The sequence below is a fragment of the Ceratosolen solmsi genome, unplaced genomic scaffold (genome assembly GCF_000503995.2).
Source record: "Ceratosolen solmsi marchali unplaced genomic scaffold, CerSol_1.0 scaffold1, whole genome shotgun sequence".
Taxonomy (NCBI): Eukaryota; Metazoa; Arthropoda; class Insecta; order Hymenoptera; family Agaonidae; genus Ceratosolen; species Ceratosolen solmsi.
Window position 1 is genome coordinate 7,182,380 of NW_011948415.1, and position 11,883 is coordinate 7,194,262.

The 11,883-nt window shown below is 28.3% G+C and overlaps 5 protein-coding genes across 5 annotated transcripts in view; 2 read left to right on the plus strand and 3 right to left on the minus strand.

The window, feature by feature from the left end:
- Positions 1-2,513: 2,513 nt before the first annotated feature.
- LOC105359032 (trypsin-like) lies at positions 2,514-3,553 on the minus strand. The gene is made up of 4 exons (XM_011495506.1): positions 3,468-3,553; positions 2,954-3,303; positions 2,604-2,867; positions 2,514-2,534 (listed from the first exon to the last, which is right to left on the minus strand). The coding sequence occupies exons 1-4, from the start codon at positions 3,526-3,528 to the stop codon at positions 2,514-2,516; spliced, it is 696 nt and encodes a 231-aa protein (XP_011493808.1). The 5' UTR covers positions 3,529-3,553.
- Positions 3,554-5,545: 1,992 nt separating this feature from the next.
- Positions 5,546-6,627, plus strand: LOC105368696 (nucleoside diphosphate kinase 6). The gene is made up of 3 exons (XM_011507764.1): positions 5,546-5,860; positions 6,063-6,366; positions 6,431-6,627. Exons 1-3 carry the CDS (start codon positions 5,783-5,785, stop codon positions 6,610-6,612), a joined length of 564 nt encoding a protein of 187 aa, XP_011506066.1. The 5' UTR covers positions 5,546-5,782; the 3' UTR covers positions 6,613-6,627.
- Positions 6,628-7,102: 475 nt separating this feature from the next.
- LOC105368697 (uncharacterized) lies at positions 7,103-9,361 on the minus strand. The gene is made up of 4 exons (XM_011507765.1): positions 7,912-9,361; positions 7,561-7,791; positions 7,350-7,486; positions 7,103-7,277 (listed from the first exon to the last, which is right to left on the minus strand). The coding sequence occupies exons 1-4, from the start codon at positions 8,490-8,492 to the stop codon at positions 7,117-7,119; spliced, it is 1,110 nt and encodes a 369-aa protein (XP_011506067.1). The 5' UTR covers positions 8,493-9,361; the 3' UTR covers positions 7,103-7,116.
- Positions 9,362-9,599: 238 nt separating this feature from the next.
- Prx6a (Peroxiredoxin 6a) lies at positions 9,600-11,459 on the plus strand. Its single transcript, XM_011507766.1, has 5 exons — positions 9,600-9,993; positions 10,061-10,217; positions 10,421-10,638; positions 10,711-10,783; positions 10,901-11,459. The coding sequence occupies exons 1-5, from the start codon at positions 9,908-9,910 to the stop codon at positions 11,033-11,035; spliced, it is 669 nt and encodes a 222-aa protein (XP_011506068.1). The 5' UTR covers positions 9,600-9,907; the 3' UTR covers positions 11,036-11,459.
- The window catches only part of kis (chromodomain helicase DNA binding protein kismet), a 29,586-nt gene continuing 28,875 nt past the window's right edge, over positions 11,173-11,883 (minus strand). Inside the window, 1 exon segment of the mRNA XM_011495508.1 lies at positions 11,173-11,212. Coding sequence (XP_011493810.1) covers positions 11,173-11,212 — 40 coding nt within the window.

Here is an 11,883-nt window from a genome sequence, read left to right on the forward strand (position 1 = left end):
TTTACATCGATGATATTTCGATTACAGTATCTTGTTATTTAGATCGTGTGACATTCGTTACAAAATGTATAATGTCTTTTTTGATAGAACCTAAAAGCTTCAATATAAAAGCATTGGTATTTCTTATATGTATTACTAAACTTATTATTAAAGCCATGAAAAAGAAATAAAATTATGAATATTCATAGAATGCTTGTACAGGCAACCAATAACTTTAATCGATTAAGATTTCAATTTATCTCATAGTTAATACTGAGAAAATTGCAAATTCATGTAGATTATTTAAATACATTGTAACAAATAACCTTTCATTAATAAATTCACGATAAAAGTATATATGTGAAATTATGCATACATATGAAATTAGGATTGTAGATTCCAATAGTATCAATCAATATTTTATGTTTAAGTAAATATTAATTAGAATATCAATTAATTTGATATTACCTGTTTAATAAATAATAACTTTACATTTTACTCCATTAATAATTATAATTAATAAAAATTATTTATTTACGCAATTTAATAATAATAGCGCTGATTGATCGCGGTGAGCAATAACGAGATATTATTATGCGGTCAATAGGAGAAAAAGTATTGTCCATGTCTATTTTAAGTGTATAATAGAAACTTTTTTTTTTAATGAAAAAGCGCTTTTATTAATCAGAGTAAAACCGAACATTTTCTTATTATTTACAAAGTTTATTTACGCTTTCATTTTTACTGAACATATACAATTTATAAGAATTTTCATATAAGCTGTAAACGGTTCTGTCATCTCAAATGCTAATAACTGCAATTGAATCGATACTTGTCATATTGTTACCGAAAAACTTATCTTTGTGTTGATTTTTTAATTTAGTTAAATTTTTTAACATCTTTCTCACTTATAAACGATAAAGAAGATAAATATATATGAAATTATGACAAAGTCATAACAGTATTTATAAAGAAATCTGAAAAGTATTTAAAAATTTTTTTATTGATATGTAGTATTATTACCATTAATGTTATCATATTGTAAAAGAAGAAAGAATTGGTTTCAAATATCAGAAACAATAAAACAAAAATCTCTCTCAATTTAATATTACGCGAGTCTGAAAAGGGAAAGCGAAAATGTGCGATATTATCTATAACATATTTATTTGTAATACTTGCATGAAACTCTAATTCAGAAATTTATTTCCATCCTTTCTTTAATATATAAAATAAAGTCCTTGTAGTAAAATGTACTGGAATGGAAATTTATTTGTTCTGGATGCATCGTTACATTCATATTTGGAACCACTCCTTTATTAACGCCTATAACAATGTTGTTATACAAAAGTGGCCCACCGCTGTCACCCTAAAATATAAATTATATAATTTTATGTATTTATATTTTTTTTATAATTACAAGTACTTTTCATTATTCGAATATGAAGCGTAAATATATTAGAACGATCAAATTTGAATTGTTGCGAAATGGATTTTTTATTGTAATATTTGAATTAACAAAAGTTGTTGATAATACATTTCGTAATTATATTTTTAAACTTTTAAGTAAATCTTCATCATTATCTTATATAAAATTCTATAAGCAAGTGACTTTAGGTTGGTTATGCTTCACACGTTAAATTTCAAATTGCATGCAATTCATCGATAAATTTTTTCATAAAATTTACGGTAATCTACAGTAATATATCTGTTCGATTACGAAATTTATTGTTCTAATTTCGTTTAATTTTCCAGTAAATTGAAATTGCAGTTTATCATTTTATATGGAAACTCGTACGTTTTTCATAATATAAGAAAGCATGTAAACATACACATGATCAATAAATTGAGTAAACGTAAATTATTCCACTTATTGGAAACGATAAAGTCGACAAACAATATCTCAGTCGGTAATTATTAATTAAAATATAACTATAACGTTCGTTAATACCAAATAAACCAAATTCATATAATTGTTATAATAATCAAATGTATAGTATATGTTTTGGTCATTTTTAGGTAATTGATTTCAAAATCCAAACTATTGGTTAATCGTTACTATATATCTTTAGATGCGTGTATGCGCGCACGCGTGTTCGTGTGCGTTGATAGGTATAAGAAGAATGAAAGAGGAAGAGAGAGTATGAGGGGGAGTGTAAGGAGAAAAGAAATTCATTTCATTAAATTAAATCCAAATAAACAGAAGTTATAATATATAATAGACAGGTAATGTGTAATGAATTAATTAGAGAACAGATGAACACAAAGAAGCTAATCAATGCTATCAAAGCTGATAAAAGATAATAAATTATTGAATTTTACTATTTCTATTATTGTATGTGGTATGTTCTAAAATATGAAACCAAAGACTGAAAAATATATTGCATAGCAAGGTTAATATTTACTAATTAAATTCTTCCAAAAAAACATAAATTACCAAAATGAATTTATTACAAATTATTTTCAAAGGTTATGTGGTACATGCATTATTATTAAACGTGTCTATGGACAATTTTTCATACTTTGCTAAGCATTTATCATTGATCCTTGGGGTTATCCTTAGCATAAAACAAACAAAAATATGAAACACCAGAAATTGTATTGCAATTTATAAAATAAATACTCACACTATCCATTAATATATATGGCTCTGAAACTGTACACAAGCGTCTTTTGTGTATTAGATGATTATCTCCGGTCAATCTTAATATTATATTTTGGCATACCTTGTTTGTTATAAGTTTTAAAGTGGCAGTTTGCAAGTTTCTAGGGATACAACCATCGTTTGTCTTACCCCAGCCCATTATTTGAACATTTGATCCAAACATACTTTTCTCAAAAGTTGTTGCAATAATTGCCAATCTAATATGATTAGGTACATTATCGGTTAGCTGAAAGTATTATTTAATTTTTAGTTTTTGCAAATCAATTCAGTGTAAAAAAATAATTTATGTTGGGTTCATATATCATTAATTACCTTAATGATTGCAATATCATTTGCTGACAATACGAGTCTCATATTATTATTTGTAGCCCATTGATTATAAGTCATCCACCATAATGGAAAGTATTTTTTACCAAGTAATAAATCGATAGAATCAACGATTATTTCGATGCCTAATGGACAATAATCTACTATACAGTGCTCGGCAGTTAAAACATCTTGTAGTGAGATTAGCGTTCCTGTGCAGATTTCATGTTTTGGAAGTTGAGGACCTCGTTTGGGAACTTTCATTATTGCAACGACGTAAGGAAATTCATGCTCTTCCGCTGGTCGAACATTTTGTCCAACAAGAGCGTTTACATTTAAAAAATTACAGAGATTAGCTAGCCAACAAAATGATATTATTTTATAATATAATAATTACTTTCTATTTACTTTTATATATAAGTATAAATCTTATATAACTTATATAAATATATTAACTATTTCCATTAACTCTATTAAGTTATATAAATAATTGATCAATTAGTAAATGATATTAGCTTACCAAATATTGCAAATTTGATTAAAATAGATAAAATATCAAACCATCTGTTAAAACTACTCATATTAAAGAGAATGATTTTTTGGCCAGAAAATATATATCAGAAATATGATTTTAATTACAAATAAATGAGACAAGTTTATTAAGTTTATTACTCAACAAGTATAATTATAAATATGAAAATAACTGAGGTCTCATAACAAATTATGAATATTATTATTAAATGTAACTTAAATATATGGATACAATATGAATAAATTTTATGATGTAACATCCATTTTGAAACATTTTAATAACACATTTTAATTAATTAAGTGTTATTTTTAAATAAATAAAAAAAAATTAAAGTTGTAAAATAATTAATATTGTTTAATAGAAATATCAAATAACTAGAATAAAAATTATAAAATTAATAAATGTAAATAATTATAATATATTTATTTAATATTATGTATTATTTAATAAAATGTTTTCAAAATTAATACAAACTTGATGTATTTCATTGAAAAACGAATGATTATAAATAGAAATTTTATTTTTACACTTATTAAACGAGCTTTCTTACACGATACATTTTATGTATACCATAAAAAACGGTAATATTCGGCTTTTTGTACTAAATTTTTTCATAAAAACAATTCTAATATATATCTTGTACGTCGGTCTTATATATTAATATTTTATTAGTTTAATAATCGATTATTAACATAAAAAAGTCTCACGAGGTACATGATAAGAAGCCTAGATAAAAATTACACATTAAAATTACAAGATTACAAATTATTCTTAAGCCATTTGAACATTTAGTTTAATCATCTTTAAGTTTACGTAGTTTAACAAACGGCTTAATAAATACAGAGGACATACCAGCGTACGCGACTATAATTATATAGAGTTTAACATCATATTTGTAATGTCGTTTAATATTACAGATCATATGTTTTATAAGAATAAGTAGTATGTAGGTCTTTTATTTATTTATAAATACACGAAATTTAAAATACGTTCATTATTATATAATATTTAAATTCTAGTTATTCTCAAATAATACTTCTTGAATCGCCAATTTCAAGAATAAATTTATTAAAGTAACTTGAGATCTAAATCAATCTTCTCTTATAAAATTATAGCATTTATTCGTATTGCACTTTAAAAAAGGATTTGGTATTTAAATAAAAAATTCAAAATACGATGTAGAAACTTTGAAAGTGGACAACATAAGTCATACTATGTCGATACAATGGTTAAAAATTATTTCATATAATACCGAAAAGTCTCTCTGATGATTTTAATAAACTTCTTAAATCAATGTACTTCGGGAAAACATGAAATTTATTTTTCATCTTTATAACGTTTCAGAACTAAAAACAGTGATAATTGATTTTTCTATGTTTTTAAAATAAGAAGCTTAGCTTATGGCAATACGAAACCATTTATCTCACAACTCTCCAAATTGATTAATCTTTAAAAATATATATCTAATAACAATCTGCTTGCAGTATTTATCTCTGTTTCAAATAAGCAAACACCTTTGATTCTTTTTATAACAATTGCCTTTCCTACGAATATTTCGGTTCGCGAGTTCTGATAACGTCGGATAAGTTTAATATACAGATGATGATGGCTTTGTATTTTTTTGATTTTGTATCGTAATCTCGTTTAATTTACTGGTTGATCGATCAACTCATTGTATCACCATATTTTAATGGAACACTTATCCTATTGTTAACTAATTAATTGCCGACTATTGTCATTGTTGTTATTTTTATAATACATTTATATTTATAAAATACAATAATATGTGTATAATTATAATAATATATAAATATTTATCTTTGAAATTTCGCGGTCAAAATCTGTAGCCAAAAAAAGAAAAAATCAAGTGACAAACTTTCTAATAAAAATAAATAGGAGTTTGGAAATTTTTTATTGTAACAATAATGATTAATGATAAATCGATGATACATCGAAGGCATGCAAAATATATTTTCTTTCCTTTAATAATATATTTTTTTAATGACTTTAAAAGGAATATTATTCAGATTTTAAGTTTTAAAAAAAATGTGCGCTAGTAAACATCGTATTAAAGGCTATTGTCGTAAACAATTAGAAGCTTTTACAATTTAATGTTTTCAAAGTATTTAGAAGTTTTTGAAACTAATTTAAATTGGAAATATTGGTTGTGATCGATAGTACATCATTATGCAAAGTCATTTGTTTAATGTTAAAAAATCTTTAAGTTAAAAATTTTTAATATGTTGACTTAATGAAAAATTCGACTGTCTAAAGTAAATTATTTATAAAGTAAGAATGTAATCATGACATTGCAATCATATTTACAATTAACTTTAGCGATTCTTAAGCCCGATGTTGTTAAATCTCCATTCGTGCTGAAGGTATTTTTTTAACCTTATAATTCATTACTTTAAAAATAATTGAATAAATTTTGTAAATTTTCATACAATAAGTATATAGAATAGCATATGCAATGAATAAAAAAGTTTTTTTTTCTTTAAATCCATGATGCAGAATGTGCATCGTAATTTATTATTGTATTTGAAATTTCATAATGTGTATTAACTTTTCTTCCATGTGTAGGAAATTAGAAAATTAATAATTGATAATGACTTTAAAATTGTAAGAACGCGCAGAACTATTATTGGCGATGACGAGGCCCAAGAATTTTACAAGGAACATAAGAACAAATTTTATTTCAACAGACTCTTGACATTTATATGCAGTGGACCTTCTGATATATATATTTTAACAAGTAGAAATGCAATCACCAAATGGCGAAATCTACTGGGACCAACAAAAGTGTATCAAGCTCAGTATTCAGCGCCTAACTCTATAAGAGGAAAATTTGGCTTATCCGACACAAAAAATGCAGTTCACGGATCAGGTATTTAATATAAAAATGCCTTAGTCTTAACACAATTACTCATTAATGAATTTGTGACTTTTAGATTCTGTAGAATCAGCAAACAGAGAAATAGCTATACTCTTTAAGGATTTTAATATAAAAAAATGGTATGAAAATGACGAAGTATACTTTCAATCAAAAAAATTAATATTTGATCCTCATTTATTTATACATCTAATAGATAAGGATTTAGATATGCCAAAAAATTATGGAGTCTTAAATTGATGTACATTAAAAAAAACAAAAAAAATGTACGTTAATTCCATTAATTTGTATTATAATCTGTATAGAGAATGTAATATATTTTTCATATACTGAAAAAAGACATGTTTTTAATTTCTCTACCTAATCAAATTGCAATATAAGTCTCTTAGTTTTGGGCATTGCAAAAGTGACTTTCTCTCATTTCTTTTTTCTTTTTTTATTAAATAAATCAACATTTTTGTATTCATTGCTTTTATATCGATTATACTATCAAGGATTAATAAATTTGAAAGTACAATTTATTTATAAAAATAACGAACAGTATTTATTATTCTACAATTTGACATATGAGTGTCGTTGAGAAATATTAAAAACAATTATATGTATACATTTAATCATAAAAAAAAATAAATCAACTATTAACACGATAAATTACAAAATATAAAGCAAATGTTGGTGATTAGTGTGAATTTAGAAGTATAAGAATATAATGAATTATGAACAATTTATACATTTAATAAACGATTATGAATCAATTTTAATAAACACTTTTGGCCTAGAAAAGATTTTAATCGCTTCTTCCAATTTGGTCAATTGTTTTTCTATTTCCATTTTTCTTTTATGAGATCTCAATGTGTCTGTTCGAATTGGCAGCATATTAAGTTCATTAACAAATTCTTGATAATCTGCAATGAATTTTTATTATCACTAGATGAAACATCAATATTTTTAAGCATAAAATCTTTAATAAAACCTACTTTTCTTTAATATACTAAGGGTTTGCTTGCGTTCGTTATCAGGAACAGGAACATGACCACTAGGACAATCAACGTTCTTGGATGCAGCTTTGGCTTCTTCTATTTTTTGCAGAGCTTCTTTTCTTTCTTTAATATATCTATATGTCAAGGAAAAGTTAACATAAAAAAGGAGTAATTTTATAAAAATCTTATGTTTCATTGAGATACGTACTTTGGGACAACTCCAACACGATAATTTGGTGGTACAGTACCATTATTAAGTTGAGATACAAGTTTGCTAGCCAAAGAGATACGCTCTTTACTGGCTTTAACATGATCAACTTTGTCAGTTAACACAGAGTTTGAAGTATTTTTAATCACATCGTTACTGGTTTCTTGTACTTTAGTTTCGTTGCTTTTAGTAAAAGATTTTTGTTGTTCTTTAGTTCTTCCCGATGGATATCTAAAAATAAATACGAGACATAAAGCGTAAAAATAAAATGCACCTAATCCGATCAATCAATATAATTCAATTTTATTAATAATCGAATTAAATAATTTAAGGAAATTTGACGAAATATACCTTATAATGCCTTCTGAATATAAGCTGCTCAAATCATTCTCATCCAACGTTTGGACACCTTGACTTTTACTGGTCGCGTCAATCTCATCCTTAGTAACAACTTCGTTCAATGTTTGTTGTATAACATTACTCTCAGAGTATGCTTTCAATTTATGTCGATTTCTACTTTTACTATCCACCTGATTCCTGCAATAGTGATTTTTTATTTTTCCATTTAAGAACGGTCTCGATTCTTTCTCCGAGATATATTTTGAATTCGACAGTACACGAGTAGTCTTCTTTTTGTTCTTTTGTTCTTCGATGAACAACTTTTGATTGAATAATCTTGGCATTTCATTTTCAACGTTTTTATTCGTATTTAATTCTTGCAAGGCATCGTTACTATTAACGATCTGGCTATCGCCAATTCCATTAAATTTACTTGAAAATTTTCTCTGCTTTAAAACCGGTAGCTTTAAATCTTTGGCACTTTTATTATTGCTATTAGAATGAAAAAGTTGTTCCATTCGGCGCAAATTTCTTACATTCTCTTTAATAAAATTTTTACGCTGTGGAGGCTCTGAAAGTAAATCGACAGACATTAAGCCAACGACAAAATAATGTTCTTTATATTTTAATACGCCTTACTAGGTTCGGGAAAAAGTCCCTTCAAAGTCCTTATCTCTTGCATCATTATTGAAATATAGTTTCGACGTATTACAAGAAATTTATCGCGATCGTTGTTTGCTTATACAAAAAACGGCCGGCTCTGCAGTAAAAGTCAAGCGAGTCATTTCAAGAATCCTTGGCGCTCCGCATTTATAATTTTGACGCTCTCCAACATTCAGGTGAATTGCAATAAAAGCGAGCAATGGCAAAGCATAACTTCAATTTTGAGCCGCCACCACGTCCACGACCGAATTACCACGCGATCTCAACCAAAATGGCTTTATTTACAAACTCAAGCATGGCTACCATCAATCTTCTACACCTTGTCACCCATCCCCCCTGTGCCCCACAATGACTGTCGCACTTATTATTATCGGCGACTTACTGTGTCCAAAGGGAGATTGTAATTTATCCGTGAAATTATTGAGCCTCGAGCCACAACTAATGGCAAATAATATCCTCACAAAGTAACGATCGATAATTCTACACTTCGGTCACGAGAAGAAATTTCGATAAAAAAGGAATACGAATATAACAAATGAAGCGAGCAGACACACAGCAGAAGCAATTGTAGATCGATGGCGGACTTCAAGCACCGGCGGCCTCGGCGTGATAGGTCATCGGGTCAAGCTGTTTAATAAACTCTGTCAGGAGTAGTTTATATTCTTCATGGGAGAAAACCAATGCGATACTCTAATAATAGATTAGGACGGACAAACGGCATCGACTTTACAGCTACTTAGAGTCGACGGGGAGGTATCAATCCAACTACTTACTTTCTATCTCTCCCTACTCTTGTACATGAATAGTCCTTTTATTATCCTCTGCGTTTTTTATTCAACCGTTTGATTTCACGAGCCCCCTTATCCCACGACACGCGGCGTATTTAAACAAAAAAATTTCCGTGCTCTCGGGCTGAGAATTTGAATTAGCGACGGTTGAGCGCAACATTCGATTGGCTAGATACGACGGAGGGTCCGAAAGTTGTATTTATTGTATATTAATTCGCGATTGCCAAGCAATGTCCATTGCAGCGCGCACATATTCAAATTGTTGAACGTGACTTAATTTCCTTAATATTATTTCCATTCAGAGGCATCGAGTACTTCTTATACATCAGCTAATTACTAGTTGTGCGCGCGCGAATGGACGACACCGCCTCGCACGTGAAACGCGAATAACAAATAACAGTAATAGTGACTGTCTGGAAGTGATTGCGACGAGGATCAAATTCACCGCGGTTGTTACCAAGGAAACTAACGACGAAAGTCTTTATTATTTATCGAACTTATTGAATTCATTCGCAGAATAATAAGGTGAATAATTTAATATTAAATACAGCGTTAGGATGGTCCTCTTGGGAGATACTTTTCCAAACTTTACAGCACAAACAAACATTGGTGAAATTGATTTTCACAATTGGTTGGGAGACTCGTAAGGGAATTATTTTTTATTTTATTAATTGTCTGCTTCGTTCGTTGATTTACAATAATGCTTTTAGATGGGGAATCCTGTTTTCTCATCCAAACGATTTTACTCCTGTTTGTACAACAGAGTTAGCTCGAGTTGTAAAACTATTTCCAGAATTTCAGAGAATGGGTATAAAAATTATTGCGCTGTCTTGTGACTCGGTTGACTCTCATCTCCGGTGGATTTCAGTAAGCGTACATTTATCTTCTTAATGTAAATTCATCGAGCGTTACAAAATTGCCAGTGTATTAATAATTGTAATAATACACTGATAATGTCAATGTACTAATAAGTACTTACTTCCCATATTATAAGACTAGATTTGAAAATTTAGTACATTTGCAGTTATTGCTGAAAAAATACAAACAAAACATGTATTTTCCTTGTGCAGGATATCAAGGCATATGGAGAGATAAATGATAATGGTTTCCCATATCCTATCATAGCCGATCAATCAAGAGATCTGGCTATAACTTTGGGAATGCTGGATCCTTCAGAATTAAATTCTGAAGGTTTACCAGTGTCCGCTCGAACGGTCTTTATAATAGATCCTCTCAAAAAAATGAGACTATCTATTTTATACCCAGCATCGACAGGCAGGAACTTTGAGTAAGTATAAACTTCAAAATAACAAGCGTACTTTCTGAAAATGTAAAATTTATGTAAAACTAAATATTTCAGTGAAATATTGAGAGTCGTGGAATCTCTTCAACTGACAGAAAAGTACAAGGTGGCAACTCCTGTCGACTGGAAGGTTAATTTCTAAATTTCATAAATTTAGCATACTCGCGAGCATGCAACCACACACACGCGCGCGGACACACGCATAAACAAATAAACTATTTAAATAAAAGATAACAATTATTTTCAGAAAGGTCAACCAGTGATGATTTTACCAACTGTTAACGATGATGAAGCAAAACAAACATATGGTAATAATATTAAGACTCTCTGTTTACCTTCGGGTAAATCATATCTTCGAATAGTTCCACAACCAACCGATTAAAAACAGATTGGAAGTATAAAAATGCACAATAAAAGAAATTACAAATCATTACATTTAACAGGATTTAATGTAACTTTTTATACAGAGACAAATTTGAAGATGTACTTTTATGTTAATTGAAATAAATTTTTTTTGATTTAATAAACATTGATTCGTTGATTCAAGTGAAATTCATTTCTGCAAACAACAAAAGAAGCCGTTTATTATTTCACCTAATATATAATTAAAAGTACACTGCATTATATACATTTTTCCAAGTACACGTTTTTACTTATAATATCTAGGCGAATTGTATAATATTTACAGTATCATTTAACAAGTTATTACTAGTTTACGTTTTTCATACTATGATTACACTATTATGCGTATAGTATTTTAATGTATATAGCAGCAGTTATACAAAACAGTCCCTGGTGAAAACCAATACGATCGAAAAGGATAATAAATTTAACAAAATTATATCTCGTCATATAACGTTATGTAATTAAGAATTAATTACCACACAAAGGATTACATCACAAAATACTATTGCCCGCCCTCGAATGTGGTTTATCACGCGTTTGTTTCACTCTGTGTCCTCTGTTACTCACGTTCATTTAATTATTATTTTCATTAAATAATCAATTTCACTAAATTACTTATAGTTCTGTCTTACCGAAAATCAAGAATCACTTCTGCGCGCGTTTTTTTAATTTTTTTATTTTATTTTATTTTTTTTAATTAAATTTCTGTCAAAAGTCTAGCGTGTATTTTCGGTGGATCACTTTTAAAAAAACTTAGTACTAATCGTACCGAGAATCAGACTAAAAAGTTCCGATTCAAGCACTCGTCGAGAGGCTGCGGCGCCT

What these genes read in the sequence shown, in the direction of transcription:
- LOC105359032 (XM_011495506.1), bottom strand. Translation starts at nt 3,528, where the DNA reads ATGAGTAGTTTTAACAGATGGTTTGATATTTTATCTATTTTAATCAAA. An exon ending in AATCAAATTTGCAATATTTG is followed by an intron (nt 3,304 to 3,467) that starts GTAAGCTAATAT and finishes TTTGTTGGCTAG; the next exon opens with CTAATCTCTGTAATTTTTTA. An exon ending in ATGATATTGCAATCATTAAG is followed by an intron (nt 2,868 to 2,953) that starts GTAATTAATGAT and finishes TAATACTTTCAG; the next exon opens with CTAACCGATAATGTACCTAA.
- LOC105368696 (XM_011507764.1), top strand. Translation starts at nt 5,783, where the DNA reads ATGACATTGCAATCATATTTACAATTAACTTTAGCGATTCTTAAGCCC. An exon ending in AATCTCCATTCGTGCTGAAG is followed by an intron (nt 5,861 to 6,062) that starts GTATTTTTTTAA and finishes TTCCATGTGTAG; the next exon opens with GAAATTAGAAAATTAATAAT. An exon ending in AAATGCAGTTCACGGATCAG is followed by an intron (nt 6,367 to 6,430) that starts GTATTTAATATA and finishes TGTGACTTTTAG; the next exon opens with ATTCTGTAGAATCAGCAAAC.
- LOC105368697 (XM_011507765.1), bottom strand. Translation starts at nt 8,492, where the DNA reads ATGTCTGTCGATTTACTTTCAGAGCCTCCACAGCGTAAAAATTTTATT. An exon ending in TATTCAGAAGGCATTATAAG is followed by an intron (nt 7,792 to 7,911) that starts GTATATTTCGTC and finishes ATTTATTTTTAG; the next exon opens with ATATCCATCGGGAAGAACTA. An exon ending in CCTTAGTATATTAAAGAAAA is followed by an intron (nt 7,278 to 7,349) that starts GTAGGTTTTATT and finishes AATTCATTGCAG; the next exon opens with ATTATCAAGAATTTGTTAAT.
- Prx6a (XM_011507766.1), top strand. Translation starts at nt 9,908, where the DNA reads ATGGTCCTCTTGGGAGATACTTTTCCAAACTTTACAGCACAAACAAAC. An exon ending in CTCATCTCCGGTGGATTTCA is followed by an intron (nt 10,218 to 10,420) that starts GTAAGCGTACAT and finishes TTCCTTGTGCAG; the next exon opens with GATATCAAGGCATATGGAGA. An exon ending in CAACTCCTGTCGACTGGAAG is followed by an intron (nt 10,784 to 10,900) that starts GTTAATTTCTAA and finishes AATTATTTTCAG; the next exon opens with AAAGGTCAACCAGTGATGAT.